Source organism: Alligator sinensis, unplaced genomic scaffold (genome assembly GCF_000455745.1).
Source record: "Alligator sinensis unplaced genomic scaffold, ASM45574v1 scaffold500_1, whole genome shotgun sequence".
NCBI lineage: Eukaryota > Metazoa > Chordata > Crocodylia > Alligatoridae > Alligator > Alligator sinensis.
In genome coordinates this window covers 332,710-357,933 of record NW_005842740.1, presented here as the reverse complement: position 1 = coordinate 357,933, position 25,224 = coordinate 332,710, and the positions used below count along the sequence as shown (strand labels likewise).

Sequence of the window (25,224 nt, the reverse complement as noted above, 5' to 3'; positions counted from 1 at the left end):
GTGACAGTGAAGTAGCGCCTCCTGATATCTAGTCTAAATCTACCCTCTGCCAGCTTGTGACCATTATTTCTTGTCGCTCCTGGGAGTCCTCAAGGCAACAGGGACTCCCCCAATGCCTGCTGGTCCCCCCGGACTAGTTTGTAAATGGCCACTAGGTCCCCCCTCAACCTTCTCTTGTGGAGGCTGAACAGGTTCAGGTCATGTAGCCTCCGCTCGTAGAGCCTGTCCTGCTGCCCCCGGATCATGCGGGTGGCCCTCCTCTGGACCCTCTCCATGTTGTCCACATCCCTCCTGAAGTGCGGCGCCCAGAATTGGATGCAGTACTCCAACTGCGGCCTGACCAGTGCCGCATAGAGGGGGAGGATCACCTCCTTGGACCTGCTTGAGATGCATCTGTGGATGCACGACAAGGTACGGTTGGCCTTCCTGACCGCGTCCCCACACTGTCGGCCCATGTTCATTGTGGCATCCATGATGACTCCAAGATCCTTTTCTGTCTCAGTACTGGCAAGAAGGGAGTTCCCCAGCCTGTAGGTACGCTGCTGGTTCTTCCCCCCAGGTGCAGTACCCTGCACTTGTCAGTGTTGAACCCCATCTTGTTGTCTTTGGCCCACCCCTGTAACCTGTCTAGATCCGCTTGCAGCCTGTTTCTTCCTACTAGCGTGTCCACTTCCCCCCACATCTTCGTGTCATCTGCGAACTTGAACAGGGTGTGGTGTATTTCTTCTTCCCAGGCAGGAAGAGCAGAAGCAGCTACCTGCAGCCCTTGCTCTTAGCGGTTACAACTGATGCTTTGGGACTCTGCAGTCACTGGGGGTGTTTTAACACGTGCTTCGGGGGTAGGGGGAGGCTTTAATTAGAGCAGCTCTGAGGGTCTCTCTAATTAAAGCACCCGTCGAGTTTCATGTACCAGCATCCCTGTGCTTCAGAATGATGGCGGGGGTGCTTTAACTAAACCTCATTGAACGAGGCTAATTAGCATGCTCCAGCAGACTTGATTAATTCAGTCTACTCCAATGCACCGTAATTACAGCGTGTTGGAGCAGCCTCCCTGGGTGTCACACTGGTGTTGCAGAGTGCGGTTCCACAGCAAAGAGCAAAGCCAGCATTTAACTGGACTGTGTTGTTTTAGGTGGCAGTGTCACCTGCCATATGTAGCCTAAACATCAGGAGCATGTAACAGGCATGTGGAGGCAGTTGTCTTGCAGGGTCTGATTCCCAGTTATCAGAGTGCTCAAGAGCCAAATTAACTTTTCTTTGGTACTTTTCCAGGCTTCGTGTCAGCTGCACAATGCTGCGTCCCAGGGACCACAGTGTGAGGCAGAGGTGAACCCAGGAGACTGTGGCTACCAGCTCAGCTGCCAGGATGACCAAAGCGCGGCTCTTCCGGCTTTCAGTGGTGTTGGGCTCCATCTTCATGATCCTTCTGATCATCGTGTACTGGGACAATGTGGGGACAACTCACTTCTATCTGCATACATCCTTCTCCAGGCTTCACCCCCTGGGAGCCCTCCCCACCGTCGCTCAGGACAAAGACCGGGAAGCCTTGTCAGATGTGGATGAGTTTTTGGAGAAGCTGCTTAGTTCTGGCTTGAGGCAGAACAGCCTCAGCACCAGGAAGACGGAGCAGCCTCCCCCACAGGGATCCAGCCAGCCTGTCTTGGGTAACTTGGAGGAGAATGTGAGAGGCTACGATTGGTCCACCCATGACGCCAGAGTGAGCCTGGACCAGGAGAAGCTGCAGGCCGAGAGGCGGAGGATGCTGCAGGAGTTCTGCGCCAATTCCAGCTTCGCCTTCCCCACCAAGGAGCGCTCCTTCGATGATATCCCCAACTACGAGCTCAACCACCTCATTGTGGACGATCGCCACGGCATCATCTACTGCTACGTCCCCAAGGTGGCCTGCACCAACTGGAAACGGGTGATGATCGTACTGAGCGAGAGCCTGCTGGATCAGGGCGTCCCTTACCGGGACCCCCTGGACATCCCCCGGGAACATGTCCACAACACCAGCACTCACCTGACGTTCAACAAATTCTGGCGCCGCTATGGGAAGTTCTCCCGTCACCTCATGAAGATCAAACTGAAGAAATACACCAAGTTCCTCTTTGTGCGTGACCCCTTTGTGCGCCTCATCTCCGCCTTTCGCAGCAAGTTCGAGCTGGAGAACGAGGAGTTCTATCGGCGGTTCGCCATCCCTATGCTGAAGCTCTACTCCAACCACACCAATCTCCCCACCTCTGTTAGCGAGGCCTTTGGGGCAGGCCTCAAAGTCTCCTTTTCTGACTTCATCCAGTACTTACTGGACCCTCGGACAGAGAAGATGGCCCCTTTCAATGAGCACTGGAGGCAGGTGTACCGCCTCTGTCATCCGTGCCAGATAGATTATGACTTTATTGGGAAGTTGGAGACCTTGGATGAAGATGCAGCTCATCTGCTGCAGCTTCTCAAAGTGGACAGGCTACTCCGCTTTCCTCCCAGCTACCGAAATAGAACTGCCAGCAGCTGGGAGGAGGACTGGTTTGCCAAAATCCCTTTGGCATGGAGGAGGCAGCTGTACAAGCTGTATGAGGCAGATTTTGTACTCTTTGGCTACCCCAAGCCAGAAAACCTCCTTAAAGGCTGAAAGTGGGGGTGTGGGAGGGCACGGGAGGGACACCCCAAATACCCCAAACCCCATGAAAGGTTTAAAGTCTCCTACTTCCTGGCTCACAATTCAGTATATATATTTTTTCTACTGCTTCCCCTTCCACATGTGCATTATTGCAGGAAACCAGAACACTCCCACCGGCTGTGCCCACACAGAGGACACCCCTCCCCTCACCATAGTTTGGTTTTCAGACAGCCCCAGTCACTCCCTCACCTGTGTCCTCGGTCACTTTTTCTTAATACTTTTTTAAAATTAATATATTTAAACTATTTAATATGAAGCGTGTGTTGTGGCACAGGAAGGGATGGAGTAAAAGAAAAGAAAGATGGTGAACCTGCCCTGGCGTGTGGTCTCAGTGCTGTCTGCAATGGGGATATTGGTCTGGGGAGTGGTAGAAGTTACAGGGTGTTTAGGGCCAAACTTGGAGGGGGAGCAGGCACTGCCCTATGCATCATCATGGAACTGCAGAGATCTTAGTTGGGCCTGTTGCTAGTTGAACAGGTACCATGCATGACACTTCTATATAGCAGCATGAGTTGTGGACATAATGTGGGTGACTGGCTAATCGGCAAAGGAAGAGACCAGTCTTGGAAGGAGAGTGTGGATGCACTTGGGAAGGGGCCTGGCATGTTCTGGGGGGACATTTTCTCTGGGTGGAGGGTCCATTCAGGGTCTGCATGCCACTGGAGGTGGCACAGAGGCATCCTGCTGGCTTTCTGCACTCGGGGAGACTGGCACCCATGGAAGTCTAGGTCCTTCATAGAGCGTGTGTTCCTCAGTCGCTGCAGCAGTGCACTCAAACCATATGCTTGCCCCAGCTGCGACCACTGGAGCTGGATCCCATGATGACAGCGTGGGTGTAGCCTGTCCTTGTGTCTGCTGTTAGTGGTGCTCAAGGGTCCTACTCCCTCCAGGGTGTGTTGTTCTCAGCCTCACATGCCTCTACTCTATGGGAAGAGCACGTCCCTGAATTAATTATCCTCTCAAAATCAGCAGCCGGGTTTCGTGGGTGACTTGTTACCATAACAGAACAAAACAAAAGCAGCTAAATCCTGAGCATGGACATCAGAGCATTGACCCTTCTGAGACAGGGTGGTTGGTGACTTAGGTATGGGCTGCTTGTCCCTGTTCATTGCCTTCTGATTCAATATGGGCAACTCCTGGCCAGGGTACGTATTCCCATCCCAGAACTTGTTCAGGGAATGTAGCTGGGATGCAGCAAATTCTCTCTGCTAGATGAACGTCCGAGTGAAGTGGAGACACTGTTTCCCAAGCCATCGCTCATGACGTACTGTCCTTGGTCAGAGCCTTTCTATTTATACTGCCAGAACGATGCAGATTAGATGTTTTGCTCCAGCCGCCGCGGCAGAAGCACTGGCTGCCTGCTGTGCAAGAAGTGTGTGGGCTTTTTCCCATAGGAAGTGCCTGCGTTCAGGAGTGCTTCAGGTCTGATCAGCTCAATTGCTATTTCTGCCTTTCTTGTGAATTGGTAAAGAAGAGCTGGCTATCTTGCACTCCTGATTGCAGCCCCTAAAATGTGCACCTGCCACTGCTTACCTCTTTCCAAGCCCTGTTGGTACTGTTAATAGCCTAGAGATGAGCTCCCTTTGCAACTACAGTGTGGCCTCCCAGTCTCACCTTGTGCTCTCATATTTGCTTGTGCTCTTCCTAGGAGCATCAACAGGCTGGGATCTTCTCTTCTGTCTCAGGTGCCCTCCATTCCTCCATATGGATCTTCCTTTCCTCCTGTTCCCTGCCCATCCCTCTATTCCACTAGTTTCCCTCCTTGAAAGCACCCAGCCACTGCACTCAACTTTCACTTGTGAGTGAAAGGTTAACAGCTTGTGGCCACACCAAAAGCCTGCTGCCTGATCCTGAGCATGATCATGCCATTTATTTTACATGCGTGTCGCTTCAACAGAGGCTTTCTTGATTTACACCTTTGTGAAGCCAGAATCGGGTCTCTGGAGCCCTCCATTGCGCCAGTGTGGCAGGGAGAGCAGCAAGGAAGTGGTTAAAGGGAAGTTACTTTTCTGGGTTTTTAGCTGCATTGAAAACTAATAACTGAAGAGTCCAACTTTCCAGCTGCTTAATTTTTTTTTCAATCACCAGGAAATTACTGCAAAATGGAAAGACGCTGGCAATCTTGCCTCCCTTAATGAGAAGTAATGGGGGGTCCCTAGGTCCTCATTTCTTTTAATTTCTTAAGGGTGAGATGGGAAGGGTTCATGTCAAAATCTATTTAAATGTTTTAATCTATGCTCTTTGCAATTATTCTTTTGCTCTGAATTTAATTGGTCCTTTAATAGTGGTGGGAGTAAGAGCCTGGTAATGTGACACAGGCTTTGTGCCAAACCCAACATTGGCAGAGGGGCCAAAAAACTTCCCTGTTGCTCGAGTCTTGGTTCTCCCACCCCCACGCTGGGTGGCCACTCTGCAGGAGTGACCCATGCTATCCCAGCCCCCTTCCCATGCCTAAACCAGTGCCTCTGGGCTGCTCTCCAGAGCAGAGCCTGCCCTGGCTGCTTTCCTCGTATGGGTCCATGTGGAAATCACTGGATGGACGTTGTTCGTTGCCTGCAAAGTGCAAATCGGTTGAAGGGTGGGGGTGGGTGCAGCATTACGTTGGTGACAGGATGCGGGTTACAGAGTCAGCAGGGAGCTGTTGGAATGGTTGCAAACCCCATCTGCCAATGTGTGGGGGAGCTCTGCCAATGCCAGGGGGAGATAAATTGTGTTCAGGACCCTACAGGAAGAGCAGTAAAGCTCTAAGCTGGACCTTCCCCTGACCTTTCATGAGTCAGGGAATCGCCTCCAGGTTCAAAATAGCTTTGGGTGGCTGCTGGTTCCTCTCGACGACTCCACAGCTGAGAATTTGCTGTTAAAAGGCCAGAAATTGGACGTGCTGCACCGAAAGCCTCGTGGCGAGACCGCTGTGCTCCCAGCGCTGGGATGGAGCTGCTGGTTCAGGAATGTGCATGTGGATTAAAGCCACGCAGTTCTCGTGCTGTTCTGATGAAGCAAAATAGGGGGGAAAGTAAAACCAGGCATCCGAATTTCAGCTTGGTTAGCAAGCCAGAGGAAGTCGCGCCTGGCAGACAGGTGGAATCGCTAGTAGGGGCAGGCACCTATGTTTTTTTGCAGCGTCTGTGATGGTTCAGCGAGCAACAGAGGGGCTAAAGTCTGGATGGCTGAGATGGCTGCAATGTCAGGGCTGGGTAGAAGCATCTCCTTGCAGCTCTTTCAAGCACTTAAATACATTTTGGCTTTGACCATTACGCTCCATCTGCAAATGAGGGGTTTCCATTTTCCGCAGCCTGCCGTGAAGGGCTCTGCAATGCTTCTAATGGTACAGTGTATGCGCATGGGTGCGTGGATGTACTGGGGTCTTAGCAGGCATGGCTTGGGGAATGCCCATCCTCATGAGCATACCCAACCTACCTAGGAATCACATAAATGTCACATTCAGGAGGTCAGCAGTAAACTCTGCACGGGTAGTTGCCTTAAGACGGTTAGCCAGCATGACATGGGATGCCTACTTCCAAGTGCTCAGATCCACCAGACTTGGTATGTGCCCCAGAAGAATACTGTGCTCCTGTATGGTCCAGAAGGACACAGATACTTTGTACCTCTCAGGCATTAGACCAAGTGATATAGGGAGGCACCCTAACATCATTACTGGCAATAGAGGCAAGAGATGATGAAAATCGCCAGCTCCATCAGCTTTAACTGAAGACCCAACAGATGGAGGCTTGAGGCTTAAAAGTTGTAAACCATTTGTACATGAAGCCCACAAGCTCCTGGAAGAGACTGGGGATGCTGAACCAAACCTGTGGACAGCAACAGAGTTTTTCTATTCCTACAGAGTTTTATACCAACACCAAACGAGTCCCGCATTGGGCACAACCTTGACAAAAAAGTGTGGGTCAAGCTGAACAGACTGAGATCTGGCTACAGACGCTTCAGAACAGCACTTCATCAGATGAACGTCTTGGAGAGCCCTCTGTGAATGCAGTGCCCAGCAGACAGTAGAGCGGTTATTTAAAAGCTGCAAACTTTACAGATGTGCAGACAGTCGGGGGAATCTGCACATTGAGCGATAATACCAGACAGTGGCTTGTAGATTTGGAAGCTCATATCTGACACTATATGAAAGAAAAAGGGGAATGCCAAAATGAGACCAAATTGCATGGCTTGAACGTGGCATTTTCCAAGCAGTCATTTTGTAGGTGTGGTGGTGCTCCAGGTGATGTGCTGTCTGACCTATAGTACTTGCCTAAAGCTCACACTGAAATCACTGGAAATTCAAGGTACAGACAGCCCAGGGGTCAGAGAGGTGTGCGTAGTGATGGTGTGATATGGCACAAGCATAAAGTGGCCTGTGTGTGCACGTGTGCCTGTGTGTGTCTGCATCTCAGCTGGCAGCTGCTTGACCCTTTCGTGGTGGGCGATGGGGAGCAAGGCAGGAATCCTAATGCCTGTGGCCATCGTCTGGGGCAGCTTTGCCAGCACGCATGAGGGTATGAAACACCCCAGTATGGCAGAGCCTTTGAACTCCTGCTGGCAGGGTCTAGAGCAAGCCTAGGCAGATGAATGGCAGCATTGATGGGGTGGGGAAGAAAAGAGGGTTTGTTTCTCCTTGAAGCAGAGCCATTACCACAGTGAGCAGGCTAGGCTGGTGCCCTGGCAGCGTCTCATGCTGCTGTGGTACGGGGCGATGCCAGGGACAGCGTTTGTGTGCAGGGACTTGACAAATAACCCTGCAGCTCAATGGAAAGGCTTGTCCACAATATTTGCCATAGGAAACTCTCCAGCCAAGGGCAAAAATGGAACCAGGAATGAACAGAACTGCAGACGTGTGGGTGGGTGGGGGAGCAGAGGGGAGGGCACTGGAGGGCGACAACCCACTTCTCCAGGAGAGTGAGATATGTGAATCCTGGCTGCCGCTCAGACTTGGGCATCTCAAGATTTTCCCCTGGAGCAGTTTGAAGCTGTTGGATACTGTCAACCATGAGGTTCCTCTGAGGTTTGGGGAGGAGACTTTGAAGTCCGCTCTCCTTCTACACTTCCAATGCTCAGGGCAGACTCCCCACCAGGCCTGAGCTCTGGGTGGAGGGGCTGGGGGCCGTAGTGGGAGAAACCCCGTGCCATGCAACACCTGTGCCAGGAACTCATGCTCCTCTCAGTCCTGTTCCCCTCAGGTGTCTGCATCCCCCAAAAAGACCTCTGTGTCCCCATGGTGAAGGTCCCTGGACACCGGCAGTGTGGGTAGCTCTTGTGACTCCTTTCACTGGGCTTCTTGCACAAGGCTCAGATCACCTCCACTTGCACGGCTGGGTCGGCACGGGGGAATGACACCAGCAGTGTGGGTAGCTCTTGTGACTCCTTTTGCTGGGCTTCTTGCACAAGGCTCCGATCACTTCCATTTGTGCCTCTGGGCCAGCACGGGGGAGCGTGCCCTAAGTGAGAAGCCTGAGCCTCATTAAACTGCCAAATAAAACCCAGCATGGCTGTGCTCGGCGGGAGCTGTTTGGGCAAGTGCTGCTACCAGCTGTTACTCATTACCCTGCAGGCTGCTGAGGGCAGGAAAGGACTGCAGGAGTCTGGATGAGCCTCTGCAAAGATAATGCTAAACCACGAAGCTGGGCTCTGAGGACTGACGTGTCGGGGGTCTGTGCAAGCAGTGTTGCCCCCGAGTGAGGGAAGGAGCCTACTCTTCTGAGTCAGGGATTTGTGCACTGAGAATTGGGCTGTTAGAAAAGGCTCAGCTTGCGTGCATGTCCCAGACTGGGTAGTTTTGTAGCATGCATCTGGGTGAGTAAATGTACTAGAGGTCCAGAGTCTAGATCTGTGGTCCTTTTATTCCAATTTGCCTGCTTCAAGGACTCTTAGGGTGTGGGGAAATGACTTGGGAATAGTAGCCTCCAGTGCACAGGATCTCTGTGGCTGGGACAGCAGGGTTAGCCCTTCCCTAAAATAACAGGCTCATTCATAGTGTACTTTACTAGGCAATCCTGCATTTCCCAGGGCCTGGTGTATAAGTAGGCTTGAGGGTGGGTATCAAATGGAGCGCGCTTAACTCCTCGCTTTGTGCCTCCCATCGTTATGGGAATGGGAAACTCAGGACTGGGTCCCCACTGTCTTTGGCTTTGTAGGAGCTGTTGTCCTGTCCCATCAGACAAATAGCTTTCAGAGTTTCCATCAGGATAACATCGGGCACCCTCAGGTGACACAGTCTCCTTCGTTACAGTGGCCTGTTGTCTTGCCTGCCCTGCAGCTCCTTTTCAATTCCTGGATTTAGCTTTGGAAGCCCTCTAAGGAACCACTCCATCCTCAGAGAGACTGCCAGTCCTTTGCTCAGTCCCTCTTGGTGAGCAGGGGGTGCAATTTGCCTGGTTTTCTTCACTCTTTTCCTTATTTTGCAAGTGCGAAATCCATGGCCATGCAGCGCGCTTCCTGCTACGAGAGAAATGTTAGGTCAGGTGCCCTGCACCTAGAGACAAGGCATGTGAGCAAAGCCACTCGGGGCTTGTCTGTGCATGCAGTGGAGAGAGGTCCTGTCTCTCTCTGCTCTGAAAACAGCCTCACATTTCCTCCCGCAGTCACTTCAGTAGTTCAAACCTCTGCCATGCTCTGAAGCACCTGCCCCCCAAACGCCCACCTTCTGGCAATTCAAAGGAGCTGCTCCGCTCCTAGCCCCGGGTGCTTCAGCGCGGCCAGGCGGCCTCTCCTCCGGCGGGTCCCCTGCACGTGTGACAGACAGTGCGAGGGGAGGACACCAGCCAGCAGAGGCGGCCGGGGTGTTGAGCGGCTGGCGGTACATTTCTATACAATAAACTGTTTTCCATCGCCTCGGGGAAATGATTCATTCTTTTGTCAATGACAATCGTAACGAAGAGCAGTAAATTGAGAGTGGAAAGGAGCAGAGCGCCAGGCTCTGGAAACCCCTGGGGAGAAATCCAATAGTGCTTAACAGCAAATGACAACTATCTTGTGGGCATTTTTTTTAACCAGCTGTCGGATTAAATAGAGAGTTAACTCTCTGCTACTGAATTCGGAGGGTTCAGAAAAGCCTGTAGGAAAGAGATCGCTGTTGAAATGGATGGGAGCGCATTGGGTCGTTTCGTAGCCCCATCCTGGCATCTTCGTGACGAAATTCAACTGGACCGCTTAGGGGATGCTGCGTGAATGGGTAGTCCTGAGCTCTGCTGCTTCCCTCTCTATCTCTGAGCTGGATGATTCCAGTCTCCGTGAGGGTTTTTGCCAATCGGCCTCTTTCCAGAGCGAGATGCAGATGTGAAAGATTGCATTTTGGAGGGAGAAGATGACCAGGGCCTGCGTGATCACTGGAGTCCTGTGCTCTGCAGACACGGCAAATGCCCGTGTGCGCGAGTCTGGAAATCCCTGACACGAGCATGCTGTTTGCTAACCACACATCTCTGGGGCTGCCATCACACCTGTAACACACTGCCTTGCTGAGCACCCCACGTGGGTGTCGTGTCTCCTAGAGTTCAGTTTGGATTTGGGGCTCCACACGGGACAGAGCTTTCCAACAGGACCATGGTTTAGCTGCGAGAGGCAGAAATGGAGAATTAGAAGGATGTGTGCAGATTCTCAGGGTTTTATTTTTTGTTGTTTTGGGGTTTTTGCAAAAATATTTATTTCTATATATAAAAATATATATATAACTCCACCTCCAACACTCTGCCAAGTGGCCCCTATGATTCACTTGGCAGATCAAAGCACACTAAAAAACCATTACGCAGTTTGCATCACGTATCCGTGTGCCTGTGAACCCTTCTCCATACCTGTACCCGTGCCCACTGCGCTCCTCAGAGGGCCTGCCCCTGGAAAAGTCTATGCCAGACCCCTCTCCGCCGTTGTCCTCTTCTGTCTTCCTGTAGGACCAGTACATTTGGCTTAGTCCCATTTTAACACAGCCCTCGACGGTGGGGTCTGAGTGTCTGTTTGTGCTTTAAGGTCTTTGCAGGGATGATGATGATAATGCTGCAGGGTGCAACCTGCCCTTGTCTCCCCCCTCTCTCTTTGTCAGGGCAGGGGATGGCGTGATGTGGTTGGTCTTGTGAAAAGAGCAGCAAAGCCATCCAGCTTGTCTTGCCGCAGGGGAGACTTGGAAGCTGTTAGCAGGAGAGCTGAATGCAACTGGTTTCAAAGGGCTGGCCCCTCGGAGGTCTCCAGGCCTTCTCCTGTCTCAAGGACAGAGTTTGCTTTAGCGTTTCACACCTGGGATGCTTCGAAACTACTCCAGCAGCCCAGATGTGCAGGTTCAAGGCTCCACCATTATAACAGGTCTATCTCTTTACTTGGGCAGAGGGAAAGCAACAAAAACACTGGCTTTCCCCCCCAGTGCTACAGGGAGAGGCAGAGGGACTAAGCTAGGTGGAAGTATCTGAAGGAGCCTTGGCTTTTTATCTTTTGTATTTCCAAAGTGTATGGCAGGCTCTAAAGTGCCTGCCATACAGAGCTAGTGCCAGGGCATGTTGGCATCTAACCCCATATCACACTGCAATGCTCAGCAGATTGGAGACGCGTTGCCTGGACTTGCAGTTCAGTGGCTTTATGTACGTTTCTTTTTATTTTTTCCCACCAAGCCAAGGCATCGTGCACAGCCGGAGAGCTGCAGTTTGTAGCAGAGACGCCCCAGTTGCCGTGTTTACTTCCTTGTGCCAGCAGGACTTCCAGATGGATGGGGAAAAAATGATCCTGGAATCCACTCTTTTTTTTTGTTTGGACCCTGGACAGTTTTGAGTGGAAAAATAGGAGGAATTTTTGGGAACAGAGAAAGGCCAAAAAAGCCAATGTGTCAGAAGGACCCCAGTAGCCAGCAGAGCATTCAGTAGGGAGTGGAGCAGGGCTGGAGACTGTATTGCTAAAGCATGAAAGCAGGGCAGGAGGAGAGGAGGGAAATCAGGAGAATGATTAAAACTAGGTTACAGCTAGATGGATAAATCCTTACATGAACAAGAGGGAAAGTGTGTGGTGTCTTGGAAATCATGGAGACTTGAGCTTTTGTGAGAACAAGAGCAGGAGCCCAAGGGGCCAGATAAGGGCAGAGTGTGGATGTGAAATAATTACTTGGGTTGGAATTTGCCAAAAATTCCTGCCCAGAATTGATGAGGATCACCAGGGCAGACAGGGTCTGACATGGCCAGTGATTTATTAGCGGTGCTGGGACTTAAGAGGGAAGAACAGCTGTAAAAAAGGCAGGATGGGAATTACTGGCAGTCCAGGGCACTTCCAACCCCTGCGCTGCCCTGAGACCCCAGCATCTGCAGCCTGACTGCATCTGCAGCACTGGCCTGCTGCTCGTGTAGGACCACAGATGACCAGGGCAACCCATGAGCGCGCTTGAAGCACTGAGCCTTTGGCCTAAACCAGATAGGACTGAAAATGGCCCCAACTAAGTCTTCAACACAGAAGCGGGGCTGGTTTCCACTGGGCTGGGATGCTATTCTCTTTGAGGGGGGTTGGCATGGTGCGCAGTTGGGGCAGGGATTCAGGAGAGCTGGAATCTACTCTGCTCTCTGCTGCCAACCTGCCGTAGGTCCTCGAGTGGGACACCTCCGTGTCAGCCACTTGGTTTCCCTGTGCAGCCTGCATGTGGCTTCTCTGTTTAGCCTGTTGTTGTTTTGGCACAGGCCCATCCTTGGTAAACCGCAAGCATTTTTAGTCTGGAACAAACACTCTGGGAGCATCCTGCCTCGCTTCTACAAAGGCTTTAGAGACTTTAGGTTCGCCAGCAATCAATCAACACAGAGCATGTGGACTGATTCTGTGTTTTTGTGCAGTAACTACTGCAATAGGGCCCTGGCCTCAGCAGGACATCTAAGCCACTATCATCACATGTGCACAATGGTAGTTGCAGGTGTGTGTTCCTTGGAGCTATCTCCCTTTCCTGCATAAACAGCTGTGGCTGGCCCAGTTTATCCTGGATAAGTAGCTCTTGCCTTGTCCCTAGCGCAATGCTTTTGTTTGGCTCTGAATGACTATCTCCACGTGTGTTGCCGTATACACTGGCTTGCTGAGCCAGCATGTTGGATAAGGGTGGTATAAAGCATTTCAGAAATGCCTAAATGTATGCAATGAGATTTCACGTAGGGTGAGATTTTTGCCTAGGCAGTAGGGCCAACCTGAGGTCTGTGCATCTCTTGCACAGCAGGGCTTATGGGATGCACAGAGAACATAGTAACCTAATCCATACAGGAATAAAAGTCATTTCTTCCCTACTCCCAGCTTCGTTGCAAGGTGAGGGTCACAATAGCATGTTGTAGCACGTTGACTTTGGTTCTGTCGCCCCATTAAAAGAGTTGCATTCTTCCTTGTTCTCTATAAACAAGTCCCTCAATATAAAAATACTCATGATCTGGAAGTGTTCACAGTCTATAACCATGAGCTGCAAGCTGTTATTGCTTTGGGAGTGGCAGAGCCCACAGCTGTATTTATCAGTGGGTGTGGACGCTTCTCCAGCCACAGCTCTACAGCCCTGCTTGTGCTCTTCCTATTTTTAAATGGAGTCAGTGCTAGCTGCCAACCATTGAACCAAACACCACCATGGATGGCTGCTACATGCAGAATATGATTTTTCTTTTGGGCACTTTGGCACCTGTGCAAGTCCTAGTTTTATTGAGCAAAACAGACCTGGGATTGTAGCTAGAGCCTGGTTCAAAATGCTGAAGCCCACGCTCTGTAAGAGTTGGCCTTCAGACTCTCCAAGACCTCTTTCTTCTCATATTTGCTTTGTGTATTCCCAAAATAGCATTAAGTTTCAAGATCACTCTGAGCCATGTGTAGCTACCCAAAATATGCTATAATGTATACTGGGACCACACCGTTCCTGGTAGAACTCCATTGATCCTTCCACATCAGAATGTAGAGCTTACTTTTCATATTCATTTTACATTGTCTTCATGTTTAGATACTACCTAAGCTTGAAAAACTAAAGGTGCTAGGACAACACCCTGTGGCAGAGATGAGACTAAATCCAGGTGTGTTCCTGATTCATGTCACTAGCAGGGCTGTGGCCTGGGTTAGAAGCAGAGTCACTGTTTCACACCAGACTTGTAGAGCATTACAGCTGGATCCTATAGCAGGGTAGTTTCTACAGGGTAACCATAACTGTAGTCTGGGAGTGAATTTGCGTGATGAGAACTTCAGTCTTCAGTCCTCAGAAGATGAACATGCATTCAGGCATTGGTGGCAGCTTCTAAAGATTGCCCCAGTGGGCGCGTCTATATGTTCATTAATGCACAATAGTTAGTGCACATTTAGTTTGGTACTTGCTTAATGACGTACTAAATAAATGTGCAGTAACTACAGTTACTGCACAGTAGTGCCGGCGCACATTTTTTTTGGTGACGCTTAATGCACTGTAGCCTAATAACACTGCTCAGTAGCTTATTAGCACAGGTTTTGACTGCTATGCTACTGCACAGTGCTATTAGGCTATTGCACAGTAAGTGTTTAGTGCATGTTTATCACCATTTGAGGACTTTAGTGAAAGCCCTCCACTTCGGATGCAGCCCCCCATTTTGGATGCAGTTGCAGCCCCAAATGCAGCCCCCTATTTTGGATGTAGTTCTAAACACCAGGAAAGTATGCAGGTGTTTAGATGAAGGATCAGTCTGGCTTATAACAGATTTTCACCCTGTTGCTAAGTTTGCCTCTGGAGCTGAGATACCATCTGAGGCCCAGGTATTGTCCAGACCCTTTTACCAATGAAGTCATGTTAGAAAACTCAATGTGAGGGGTCTGGGTGGCAGTGCTAGGGGGTCGATAGCTTTAAATTCCACGGCTTTTGTGTCTGTGACTTTTGATCCATAAAGCCAACTGGGGTGATGATGATGATGACTATTTTGGTTCAAAGGCACCAAGGTAAAAAAGACAAGAACTCTTGTTTCGCCCTGGCCTAAGGGTCAAGAAGTGGAGGTTTGTTTGCCAGGCAACTTGGTGGCCTCCCCCTCCAAGATGTCACTAGCCTGGTCCTCTCTACACTTGCTGTACAGGAGAGCATGAAGCAGTCTTGCTAACAGGAGCATGTTTTCCTGATTATTGTCCAGCCAAGCCTCACTGGGACTTGAACTCAGAAAGATGACATCGGGCCTGAACCCTTTGTCATTTCCACAGATGTAAACTCTCTTTGGTTCTTTTCCCTCGTTAGGCAGTGTGGAAAACACCAGCATTTTACAGGTTAATTGGCAGCCTATTGACTTCTAAGGGTTCCCTTCCTCTGAATGACATTTCTCATCCTCTTCCTGTCTGCAAAGAGTGGTTTTGTAAGGACCTAAGTGAAGAAATAAGTGAGAGGGCACTTGAAAATGCCCTCTTTACATCGTTTAAATGGCAGTTTATGACTAATCAACCCGACACTTCAGGGAGTTTCCTTTCCCCTTCTTGGAAATTAAAAAAAACTTTCCTGGGGAGTAGGACTAAGTTAGAAAACCCTGAGCTGTGTTCCTGGATCTGCCATCATCTCAGGAGTCGATGCTCATTCAACAAGTCCTTTCACTTTCAGATCTTCAGTTTCCCGAGCTGTAAAATGGGGGAATCTGAATTTAAATACAGTGTGACTGGAACTGCAAAGCTGATAGGCATCTTGCAAACACCAAACAGTCCAACTTCTCCAGCACTGAAGACATAAAGACTGGATAAGACAAGTGCCTTACCTCTGACACAATTTAAAGCTCTGTTTGAGGCTGGTGAAGGGAGGAGATAGGGACTGAGGTGGAAAAAGAAGAAGGAAAAAAGATATGCCACAGAAATCAAGACCTAGTAATTTTTCAGCGGCCCTAATCATAACAAGCTAGAATAGGAGGAGGATAGTTTTAAACCCAGGATAACAACAGCTTCATTTTATAAAACCAAGGGCACCAGGCCAGCTCTCAGTCCATAGTTTTCCCCTCCTGGATCTCTGTTAATTTTGTGGCTAATTGCATACTCATGTGAGCGCTCAGACTGCCTCAACGTTGCTTTGTGGTAGGAAGATCCTCCAGGATTATAGGGTACAAACTCTCATCTTTGCCCTCAACACAACCCCGAGTTACGGTCCGGACTTGTCGGACAAGCCCACGGAGGTAGCCACATCTCTCCAAAGGGAGAGAATACTCCATGCATCACCGTCTCTCATGGCTTTTCCTCCTGGCAAACCAAGACCCAACCCCCTGAGCCTGTTAGAGTAAGAAACTAATATCCGGAGAGCGGACTTGCAGTCATGGCTAAGCCCTCCATGCCTGTGCCTGGTCTGGACCGGCAGAGGGCAGGATTACCTTAGAAACCAAACAAGCCAGAGGTCTTCCCAAACCTTGTCCTACTGTTTGCTCCAAGTCTGAGCTAAGGCGCCGGTTCCTTTTTCCTACCCGCAGGTTGTTCTCTGCAGAAGAGCCCAGGCCAGCATCATGTGTATCTCTGAATGGATATTTAACAAGTACGTGGACAAAGGACATACAGTGGTCACATCGCACCATGAAGTGCAATTCCCCTGTTCAGTGGGACATGCTTCAATTTGAGATCCCGGTGCTGGTCGTCATCTTGGTGTCCAGTCCAGCATCTCTAAATATTTCAGCCATTGAATTTCCACACAGAGACCAACTAATTATCAGCTAATGTGGGAGAATGTTTAGGAAAAGTGTAGCTTGAATTTGTAAACCCAGTTACTTTAGAAACTAATTTCTAAGAATTACCATTATCTAATCGGGGAATGCAACCAATTGCATGAGCTGGGCGACCAAGCAAAGCTAACTGTACAGCTTTGCTAATGGATGTTTTTAGTGAAGCGCTCATGGACGAGCTAGAGGCAAGCAATTATTGATAGATGATGTTCCATACCATCACGATTCGGAAAAACAAACACATTTGCCGCACTTGTAAGAAATTTGCAGCCAGCTTTTCAGAGAAAGGGGCAAAATCTATTGAAAAAATGACTGGCTGGTGTGTTATTCTGCCAGTTCTGCTTCCAAGTGAGAGGAGTTGATGTTGGTCTCCCTGTACAATGCCCTCACACGATGTGGAGCGAGCCCAGGTCTGGAGCCGCAGAAAGAAGGGGAATGTAACACTGTCTAGCAATGCCTGGCTCTCGTCAGTGCTATCAGCCCTCCTGTTGCAATCAGTGAATATTTGCAAGAGTCCACCAAAATTTAAAGGAGCAAGCACAATAATTTAGCCATGTGACATGAGTCAGTCCTTTTTTATGGTCTTCTTTCAGGGTCAGACAGCAATCCAGCATTGCAGACTCCTTGATCTCAGAGCCCTTCTCTGCTAGGAAGACCCACCTCCTATTACCAGCTATATCAGGGTTGGGCAATTATTTCGGGCGGAGGGCCGCTTACTGAGTGTTGGCAAGCCATTGAGGGCCGCATGACAGGCAGCCAGGGTCAGATTAATATGAATTTTCTAAATTTTTACGGGCCTCGCAGTCCACATACAATGGCGTGGCGGGCTGCACTTTGCCCACCCCTGAGCTATATGCATCAGTTGTTCTCTATGCTCTTGAACACTTGCCTGTTAAAAACCTTGTCCTGATCTATTAGTAGCCTAGCTTATTAGATTGCATTGATCTTGTAGAGCCAACAGTTCTCCCCTGGGGCTGATTCTTAGTCAGATGATACCCTGCTGTGATGGATGTTATTAATCATATGGATTAGAAGGTGGGAGACCCTGTCTGAAGAGGCAAGTTCCTCTGCAGAGAAGGGCTCTGTCTGCAGTGCTATTAAGATACAAATGCCCAGAAGTGGGTAAAGTCATACTGCTGAAATTTTTCAAGGGGTGGGTGAGAGATTAAAGCCCTTGCCCCTACATTCCCCGCTCTCTCCCTCCATTTCAAGTCTCCTGTCCTTGAGGGGCAGCCGGAGTCACCAGTATCCCAGCCCAGCTCCCCACCTGCTGCTGGGCCTGCAGTCACCTGGAAGAAATCATGGCTAGAAACATGGCAGCCACATGGCCCAGATTTTACCTCCGTGGAGGCAGCCAAAATACAGCAGGTAGCTCAGGGAGTCAGGAGACCTGTCTTTGTCCATTCTTCTCCTGACTGTGGACAAATGGCACTTGCCTTCCTTCCTGTGCCGCTGTTTTTCCATCAGTAAAACAGGGAGGGTAGGTCTATGCCATTGTAACGGGCTCTGAGACCCCACTGATAAAGTCTCAGGGGAAGCACAAAGAATCATGACTTTATGCACCGACTGAGGCATGCTCACAGGCTTAAAGGAAACAGCTTTTGAGATGAAATTTCCATTGGCTTGTTCCAGCTCTGCCCAGCCGGGTTGCAAGGCGCAGCGCTGTGACCGATGCTTTATGGCCAAGGCAGGGAGCGCTTTTGGCAGGGAAGACCAAAATGATTGACGAGGTATTAAAAGCTGGAAGTGCGAGATCCTCCAGTCACACGGAGCCGTTGATTGCTGCGGAATAAGAAAATGGCAAACGCAGGCAGGCACTAACAATGGCACGGAGCTGGGGCGGGCGGGGGGAATAGAGCTGCTTGAGAGGAACCTGCTCTTACCTCCCCAGCAGCTGCAGCAGTTCAGGCAGGAGCAGTCCATCATTCCTGATTGCACACCAGTTGTATGTCAGCCCCAGAGCCCCCAGCCTGGCGGTGGCTAACACTGCTCCTAAGGAGAGCAGAGCTGGGACAATGCCTGCTAAGGCCAGGTGACTGCCCTTTATGTCCCTGCCAGCTGCACCATATGGAATAGGGATTTATTCTGTGAAGGAAACATGAATGAGGTTCCCTGTGTCATCTTCCCTTCTCACTTGACAGCTTTGGTGTCCCCACTCTCGAGCCACGACTAGTGACTGAGTAGCAGGGCTCCAGACTCATCTCCAGGATGGAGACTGCGCTCCTGGAGGGGAGATGGACTCTAGCGGAAATGCCTCAAAGAAATGACAATGGCATCACGACGCACAGTCTCTAAATGCCATCACAATCATCCATACATGCTCAGCGCAAGTGGAATCACTGCCCTTTCTAGATTGCACGTGCACAGAGGTGGCTCACAAAATGAATGCACCCTCTTGTGTGGATGTGCTAAGGTCAATTTAAAATTGCTCCTGTCACTTGAGTTATGTGTGTTAGCTACACAAGGTGAGCATCTGCAGGCCTGGTTAATTCAGATTCAGAGTGCCGCTTGTGGGAAGAGGTTGATTTGGTTTAATTCAGGAGATCTAAAGCCTCACCTTTTAGATGAATCTCATCAGTCTGCCGCAGTCACCATCACCACCCCACTAAAACATTGTGTCACTGTGCCCTTGGGCACCAGAGCCACACAAATTTCATCAGACCACAGTGCTATTAGTACTGCTTTATGTTTAACCCCCAGAGCTAGCAAAATGCCTGCCTGCTCCCATCACCCCGAAATATGCTGTGCCAACTACTGCATCATCTCAGATAGACACGTATAATAAATGACTACCAGCCTTCCAACAGCCATCTTGTACATCTCATCATCATTATCACAGCTCTGCAGCGCTACCAGAACTGATAATCCTGCCAGAGTACTTATGTGAATGATGGTGCCAAAGTACTTTATGGCTGCCTCCGTACTATTATTCTATTCATATTTTGCACTGTTGTCATACTTTGGAGCCCCTGTGCTGGATCAGCAACTCATGGGGATAGGAGCTGGACAAAAAGAGCTCCGAAATTGGGCAGAGCAGGCTGAGTTCGTGACTGCGTTCATGTCGGTAACTCTGGGATCGCGTGTGATGGAGCGAATGTCAACATGTATGAGCGTGCTTGTGCAAGCTGGCGAGGAAGTCTGAGTGGGGCGTAAGTCTGAATGGGTCATCTATGGACCCCCATCGATGCATCTCGCTGGAAAAAAAAGCAACTGTTAAAGGCTGATCTGTGAGGACTGAGTAGGAAACTGGAGACAACTTTCCAGACGGGATGGTGCATAGCTGGTACAGCAGCAGCTAGGGCAGATATTTTGTTTTTTGTATTTCCCAAGCTGGCTGGGATGTTTTGTCACATGGAGTGTAATCATCTCCTCACTGAATTATTCATTTGTTTTAATACAGTTGACCCCCAGGCCTGAGCTCTCTACCTCCACTCCTTTTATCTCACCATCGCAGGGCTTTGTTCACTGAAAACGAACGTTAGGCAGTGTCAGGGCTGCGGAGGGAGAAGGGGATTGTTTTTGTTCTCATGAGAGGTGAAGGTCGATGTGTTTTTGAAAGCAGTTTCCTCTCATTGTTCGCAGGATGCGTGCAGTGCCAGCTGCCTCTTTGCATTGCTTCTCCAGGACAGCCCAGCCCCACGGTGAGGGTCCTGGTCCCACCCGCTCAGTGTATCATCCTCAGCTAAGTAACCACTATCCCGGGGGCCTGATTCTGCTGTCACTCACGTTGTTGTAAATCTGATGTAGCTTCATTAAAGTCACTGGAGAGACACTGGGGTCCAAATGGTGAAAGGAGAAGAGGCTGACCAAGTCCTTCAGCATCAGCAAGTGACATTTGGGCAAGTTTTTAAAGCATAAATCCCTGTGTGGGCAGTGATGGCAGTGAGGATTGTAAATTATGTGGGAGACAGGGCTATAGGATGTCGTGTGCTCCTGTGGGAAAGGTGGGGTGGGAACTCTGTTCCTGACCCAACTGCTGACTGGGGTTCAAGACCCCTTTGGTAACCCTTTAACAAATTGCCCTTCAGGCTTGGTCCTGCCCCTTGCTGGGGCACAACACATCCAACCTCTGCCCAATCTAACAAGAGCAACTCTAGGTTCTGTATCTCCTAGGCTAGGGACAGACATTACACATAAACTGGTTTAAGTGGTCAGAAACTGTTTTGAACCTATAACAGAGCAGCTGTTCAGTGCACATAAAGCAGTTTGAAAATGGCTGAAACTGGTTTGAGATAAACCTGGTTGAATGTAGTATCAGACTTATGTGATTTGGCTCAAACCAGTTTATGCAACATGTGTCTCAGACCTTGGATCCAGGAGTTGCTTCTTTCGTACCATGCACATGGACCCAGCCCATGTAAGACAAACCAATCTACCAGCCTGGTGGCCTTCTCCCTCTCCAGATACTTGATCTGGGGGTCTACCTCCCACCAGCTGCTCACTTTCAAACCATTTCCATCATTGGCTACCCAGATCTGGAGAGGCCATTGCCTCTTGAGCTGAGCATGAAGATTATTACTGGCTTTGCCATTTCCCTCCAGAAAAACTCTCTTTGGCTTGGATGAAATTATCAATGACATCTTGCATATGGTAAGGGAAGAGAAAACCAGTAGGTGCTTTTGTTTATTAGGCCTGTGAACAGATGATGTGTACAGTGTGCTATCAAGAATTGTCACAACGTGCAAGCAGGTAGAGTCTGAACACAGGCTGCCATCCCATTTATTTAACAACTGTGAGAGAGTCCCTGGACAGCTGCTATCTCAGTCAGGTACTGGCTGCTTGCACAGGGACTGTGGTCTCCTACTTTGCCTTGGGGTTGAGAGGAGAGAGAGTTGGGAGTCATCTCCAATAGATGAGGCATGCCCTTGCCCCCCGCTGCCATAGTGCTCCATGAAAAAAAACCAAGGTGGCATTACCAAAACAAAAGGATGCCTTTGTCCCTGCCAGGCTTCCAGGAGCCACCCATGCATTATACTTGTTCAGCAAATAACTCTCATCTTGCATGGAGCTGCTGGACCGGCATATCGCTAATGTAAAGCTCACACAGGCGGTTCTGCTCTAGCGCCGGGTTGCAGAGAGCCGCAGGAGGAGAGCTATGAAGCTGACCACCTGCGTGAGTCAAACCAGTTGGTTCCCTTCTTCTTTATGCCTGGGGCAGCCAACCCACCCCCTTGCTTCTCGGTAGGTGAAAAAAGCCCGGGTAAAATTGAAACCGAAAAGATGTCAGTCTCAGTAGCGGAGAGAACAAGTGAAAGCAGCTTCTCCTCTGTGGTCTTGGACAGACTAGTGCATGCACTGCTTTTCAAGGAGCAGGTGGCCAGAGCTTGCTAGGGAGGAATAACCTCATGCTTCTGCTACTGACTTACCATCCGTGCAAGTGACTGACCTCTGAACAGGCCTCCGTTACTCAAGGAAACCGGAGCCCTGTGAATGCAGGTGGAAACTAGGGCTCTGCTGTCCGACAGCTGATTTGATGGCTAGTGCAGGAGCTGTTACAGAAAGCACACAAGTCCCCCCGTGGGGTTGGGCACTGTTAACATAACCATTTTTAACCCTGATGAGGACAGGATGCCTGCACCTCAGGGCAGCCAGGGGTCACTGAGCTAGGATGTGGCTGAAGAAATCAGAGGCGTTGCCAGGTGGACACACATGCAGAGGTATGGCCTTTATTTCTAAATGAATGGTAGGGCTGTGTGAAATTTCACCCGCTGTTTTGGTTTCTGACACTGTTTTGACCAATTTCAAGGTCGAAACAGCAAAATCAGAACGAAACAAAGGCCGTCAAAATAGCCTCGAAACAAAATGAGGCTGGTCAAAACATTTTGAAAGTCGAAACGTTTCGACCATAGGCTGAGGATGGGCAGTCAGTCCAGCTGGGCTGACTTCCCATCCCCCACGCTAGATAGTGCTGGGGACGGGCTGCAACCTAGCGGCACGATCTAGCGCAGGGCACCGGAAAGCAACCCAGCTGGGCTGCCTTCCACCCCTGCTGCAATCTAGCGCTGAGCAAAACTCAAAACAGTGTCAAAACAGCCTTTGTTTCGATGGAACTGAACGGCTGCTTCAACTCGAAATGAAATTCAAGACGAAACACTGTTCCCTTGAACTGTCGAAACACAAGGCGAAATGGAACGGTGCCGTTTCGCACAGCCCTAACGAATAGTTTGTTCGCCTTTTCCCTTTATAGCCATGACTGTCGTATCTAGAAACAAAATAGTATCCCTTTAAATATTGAGTTCTCTAATGCCACTCTCCATCTTCTGTGATATAGAGGATGCTGGAGCCCCATGAGAGCAGCACTGGTATGTATATGTAGCAGGGTCCTGGATGTAGTATATAGCTAGTCAGGAAGAGGTTTTGGACACCACTGTTCCTGTGTGGTTCTTCATATCACCTGTGTTGCAAAGGCATTCTGGAAATCAGAATCGCCATTACTTGAAGCCTAGCACCACTGTTTGGAGACAAGGCTGAAGCCGATTTTTCAGTTGGAGCAGTGCATTGTGAGATCCGCTGAACCAGAGCAGCTGTAATACTTGTGTCTTCCCAATCCCTCGTATGGAGACTGTTGTGGAAAGCCCCAGTTTCACTGCCTTTCTGGTGCGGTTCTCCTGGACCTTGCAAGGAGCCAGTACAGCCACTGCAGGCAAAGCACCTCGGCCATCCGTTATGTGTGAAAACAGGTTCTTATGCTTTGTTGTAAAACCACTTTACCTACTGCTGTCGAAGCCACCGTGTAAATGTAGCCTGAGAAGGAGGACTGCTCGAAAGGAGAATGCTTGTGTGTCTACAAAATGCCTCAGCCAGAGGCAATGATGGGGAAAGGGAATACAGCAGAAAGCCCGTCAGTCTGGTCGCGTACGTATTGACTCTAAAACCCGGCCTCGTCTCCAGCTGCACTGACAAGAAATAAATCAAAACTCGAGCAAAATGGGAATGACCCAGACCCAACTGTACAAGTTCAGGAAGGCTGGAAGAGAGTACAACAAATAATAAATGAAGTTCCAGCTGTTAAATCCCCTCTGCCTTATGATGACTTGCCATCTAGTGACCTGCTGGGGAATTTCAGCTGACCACTTCTGCAGAGGAATTCTGACTTGCTTTGGCAAAATACCACTTCAGGGATACCGTTCTCAGAACAACCCAGGTCCCATACTGCAAACTGACTGCGGGTAAAAACTATAGAACAGCCAAAGTGTTTCAAGAAGCGAAGTCCCATTTTTAGTTGGGCTTAGGCTCTTAGCATCAGTCTCATTGGAAGTCACTAGGATTTAGGCTCCTAAATTGCATGAGTGTTTTGAACATCTTACTCTCAGGTGCCTAAGTCCCATTGACTTCCAGTGAGACACTGACTCCCTGATTCCTGAGGCCCAGATTTGCAAAGGTACTTTGAGAGGTGCCTAAGGAGGTTTTCTGAAACAACACCAGTTATGGACTTCTGAAAATCTCACTATGCACCTATCTGCATCTTTAGGCATCTATGGACCTTCTGTAGGTACATCTATCTGTAGGCATCTATGTACTGTCTGGCCCCTTGTGCTTAAGGCAGTTTTGAAGAATGGGATGCAGGTTTCTAAGTGAATTAGGCACTTTTGACATGTAATACACTGCCCTGAAGCTCATTGTCTTTATATTAGCCATTAGCTGAGCAGTCAGCATTTGAATCCATAGCACTTTTGGAGGAATCATATATCGAGATAAAAATCCTAGCACTCCCCTGACCTCTGCAAAGTCATTGCTTATTTCAAGCTGTGGGTCTCTCAGAATTTGACTTGGCAAGGGTGCAAAGACATAATGTCCTTAATTAAACTTTGAGCAGAAGACACTGGCAAGCAAATGGATATGGCATTTGGCCATCCAACAACTAAGCCCCCTTGGTTTTCTCATCTAAAGAATCTACGTACTTGTGGAAAATATATGGACATTTAGCTGAGTAGTGCACTGAGGAGGGCCTTGCTGGCCTTCTATTTTCAGGCCGTCACTCAGTATATTTGAGCGCTGCTAGTATCAAGAGACATAATCTGGTTTGTTTATATACATGTGGCCAAGTTGAAGAGCTTGATATTTCCTTTCTTGTAACCTGTGCTGGTTACAGATGCCTTGAGCCATGTGAGTTCAAAATTAGAATATTTGCTGTGTAGCAAAAATATTTTGATTACGCAGGCTGTTTCCTGCCTGGCAGTACAACCTAGAAAAATGCATGCGGCAGAAAGTCTCATTATTGCCTAAATGAAATCATAGATTCCTTACTCACTTTCTGAACTGCGTTTCTTTCTTTCCTTCTCTCTTCTCTTAGAGGCTGTAATTTAGGGGTGAGCTTGTATTTTTATTCCTGCACTTCTAAAGTTTGTGTTCCCTTTACTGACGTGCTGATTTTAAAGATTGGGCTTTATTGTATTGTGCACTGTGTCCCGCGGCTAAGATTGCCTTTCTCTCATGTCCTATAGAGTTTACAATAGAAGAAAAGACATTATTTTGAAGGGACAAAACATTCTCCATAGATGGAAAGATGTGGCTTTTGATTTGTAAAGCAGACAGATGCCTAGCTTCCAGTTTGGGGTGCAGATTGGTTGGTTTGGTTTTCTCGGGGTATCAGGAAGTTTGACCTCTGGAACTTTTTGTTGTCTGAGATCTGCAGCAAGTTATTCTTTAAAACACTTTCCTTTCCTTATAGATTTCCTTCCTCCATCTCTATGTCTCTAATATTTATTACCCTCCAGTCAAAGAAGGAAATCTACTGACATGCAAAGTGCAAACTATGTGAAGCACTGGGGCTTTCATTCTTGAAGAATGTGTATTTTAACCTCAGTTTGGAATTGGTGAAGAGGTGATTACTAGCCTCCTGGTTGTCATGGAGAAAGGAGAAGTGTGATTGCTTCCTGATTGAAGGAGCCAAGAGGGAGCTACAGTAACTTATTCATAATGTACTTGCCCGGCACATTTGACATCTGT

The 25,224-nt window shown here is 49.2% G+C and overlaps 1 protein-coding gene across 4 annotated transcripts in view; it reads left to right on the top strand.

Moving 5' to 3' along the window:
- CHST12 (carbohydrate sulfotransferase 12) overlaps nucleotides 1-9,492 on the top strand; it is a 22,382-nt gene extending 12,890 nt beyond the window's left edge. For all 4 annotated transcript variants that reach the window (XM_025216437.1, XM_006034439.3, XM_025216438.1 and 1 more), the window contains one exon: nucleotides 1,273-9,492. In XM_025216437.1, the coding sequence (XP_025072222.1) occupies nucleotides 1,367-2,626 (1,260 nt within the window). In that variant the 5' untranslated portion in view covers nucleotides 1,273-1,366 and the 3' untranslated portion in view covers nucleotides 2,627-9,492. The remainder of the gene's footprint in view (nucleotides 1-1,272) is intronic.
- Nucleotides 9,493-25,224: the final 15,732 nt, after the last annotated feature.